The 1847-nt window shown below is 42.8% G+C and overlaps 1 protein-coding gene across 1 annotated transcript; it reads right to left on the bottom strand.

Annotated features, from left to right (window-relative positions):
* Nucleotides 1-410: 410 nt before the first annotated feature.
* LOC118749352 lies at nt 411-1745 on the bottom strand. Its single transcript, XM_036484147.1, has one exon. It carries the CDS (start codon nt 1743-1745, stop codon nt 411-413), a length of 1335 nt encoding a protein of 444 aa, XP_036340040.1.
* Nucleotides 1746-1847: the final 102 nt, after the last annotated feature.

The following is a 1847-nucleotide window of genomic DNA, read 5'->3' as shown; positions in this document are numbered from 1 at the left end:
CCGCAGATGGTAATATCGTCGAGATAAGCGTATGTTTCCTGCAGCTTTTCTCTCCGTATAATACAATCGATAGTCCGCTGAAAACATGACACCCCATTAGAGACACCAAAGGGGATACGTCGAAATTGGTATAAATTTCCAAGTGCTTCAAACGCCGTAAATTTCTTTTCTTCAGGTAAGATGGGTACTTGATGATAGGCGCTTTTTAAATCTATTAGACTAAAAAACTTATTTTTGGCGACTTTTGATACTAAGTCCTCTATGCGTGGAAGAGGGTAAGCGTCCAGCTGAGTATAGCGATTGATTGTTTGGGAATAGTCAATAACTAGTCTCTTTTTGTGAGTTTCGCTTCTAGTTATAAGGACCTGTGCTCTCCAAGGAGATTTGCTCTCCTCTATTACACCTTCCGTTTATAATTTCTCGATTTCAGCCTTGATAAACTTGCTATCCTCGTCGTTATATCTACGTGATGTAATAGCGACAGGTTTGCAATCCGGAGAGATAATGGGGAAAAGTGACACAGGCGGTACCGATGCCTCTGCTACGTTACACACATGCAGATTGTTTTTAGGACCGCCAAATGAAAATTCTAATGATGAATGCTCTTGAAGTACATCGTGACCGATAATTAAATCGGAGCAAAGATTTTTGACTATAAGAAGATTCACATTATCGTACTTATGATCTCCCAAGGTAATGGACTGTGAAGTTTGGCTTTCGACTTTAGAGGTGTGACTCAACGAGGCCATGGAGAATGTGGCGTTGCAGAAGTCTTTTTTGAATCCGCACTTGTTGGCGAATTTTTCGTTAATAAAACTTACCGAGCTACCGGTGTCTAAAAGGGCTTCAGCTCTAAACCCGCATATAATGGCCGGAACGGTTGCTTTGTGTAAAGGGTGAGGCGAAGCAGCTGTGATACACACTGTTGAATTTCGCCTGCTTGCGACCTGAGGGACAAGAGACTTGGCGCTTTTACAAACAGTGGCGAGGTGTCCCTTTTTGTTACACAGTTGACATGTTTCTTCACGAGCCGGACAATTTTTGCGAAGGTGTAGTTGACCACCACAAAAAAAACATTTTCGCCGATTGAAGGAGGCAGCAGCAACATGATCCCCGTTGAGTACGTTTTGTTGAGCTTGGTGGTTGGTCGTAGTTTGTTCGTCTGTGACCGCGTTCACGGCTATGGAGTTGAAACTTAAGGAGTTGACTTCAGCTGTTTCCAAAGATAGAGCTTGGTTGTAAGCTTGATCGAGGGTCAGCGTTAAGTTTTCAAGGAGTCTTTGCCTTGTTGAGTTTGAGGAAATTCCTGATATAAATGCGTCTCGTACGCAGTCGCTTCTATTTGTATCAGCATCAACGGCTGCGAACTCGCAGTATTTCGACAATTGCTTTAATGCCTGCAGGTAAGTTTCAATATTCTCGTCAGAGCGTTGCCTTCTCGTAGCGAGTGCATGTCTTGCAAATAGCACGTTTTTGGGCTTAACGTAGAGTTTATCCATCAAATCAACTGCTTCCCTGAAGCTTCGTGCTTCACTGAAGTAAACGTATACGCTCGGAGAGACTTGGTTTATCAGGAGTCGATGCTTTGTCTCGTCCCAAGATGCTTGAGTTACCCCGTCCATTTCGGCCGGCTCCTGAGCAGCGATGAAACTTTCGAATCTTTTTCGCCAATGCTCGCAAGCACGAGTAGCGGAGTTATCCGATGGTTCGATGTCGAAACTTTCAGGACGCAAGTATTTATCCATTCTTCTTTAATATAATTTTGTTCAATAAATTGATATGAAACTCGAAATAAAACACCTTTTGTATTTTAAGGTTTCAATGAACAAAATGTAACACGTGTGCGG

Source organism: Rhagoletis pomonella, unplaced genomic scaffold, assembly GCF_013731165.1.
Source record: "Rhagoletis pomonella isolate Grant_MI unplaced genomic scaffold, Rhpom_1.0 Rhpom_scaffold_00015, whole genome shotgun sequence".
Lineage (NCBI taxonomy): Eukaryota > Metazoa > Arthropoda > Insecta > Diptera > Tephritidae > Rhagoletis > Rhagoletis pomonella.
This window is presented reverse-complemented; position numbering and strand designations above follow the sequence as displayed.

Excerpts from the sequence above, each read along its gene's own strand:
- LOC118749352 (XM_036484147.1), bottom strand. The coding sequence starts at position 1,745 with ATGGATAAATACTTGCGTCCTGAAAGTTTCGACATCGAACCATCGGAT.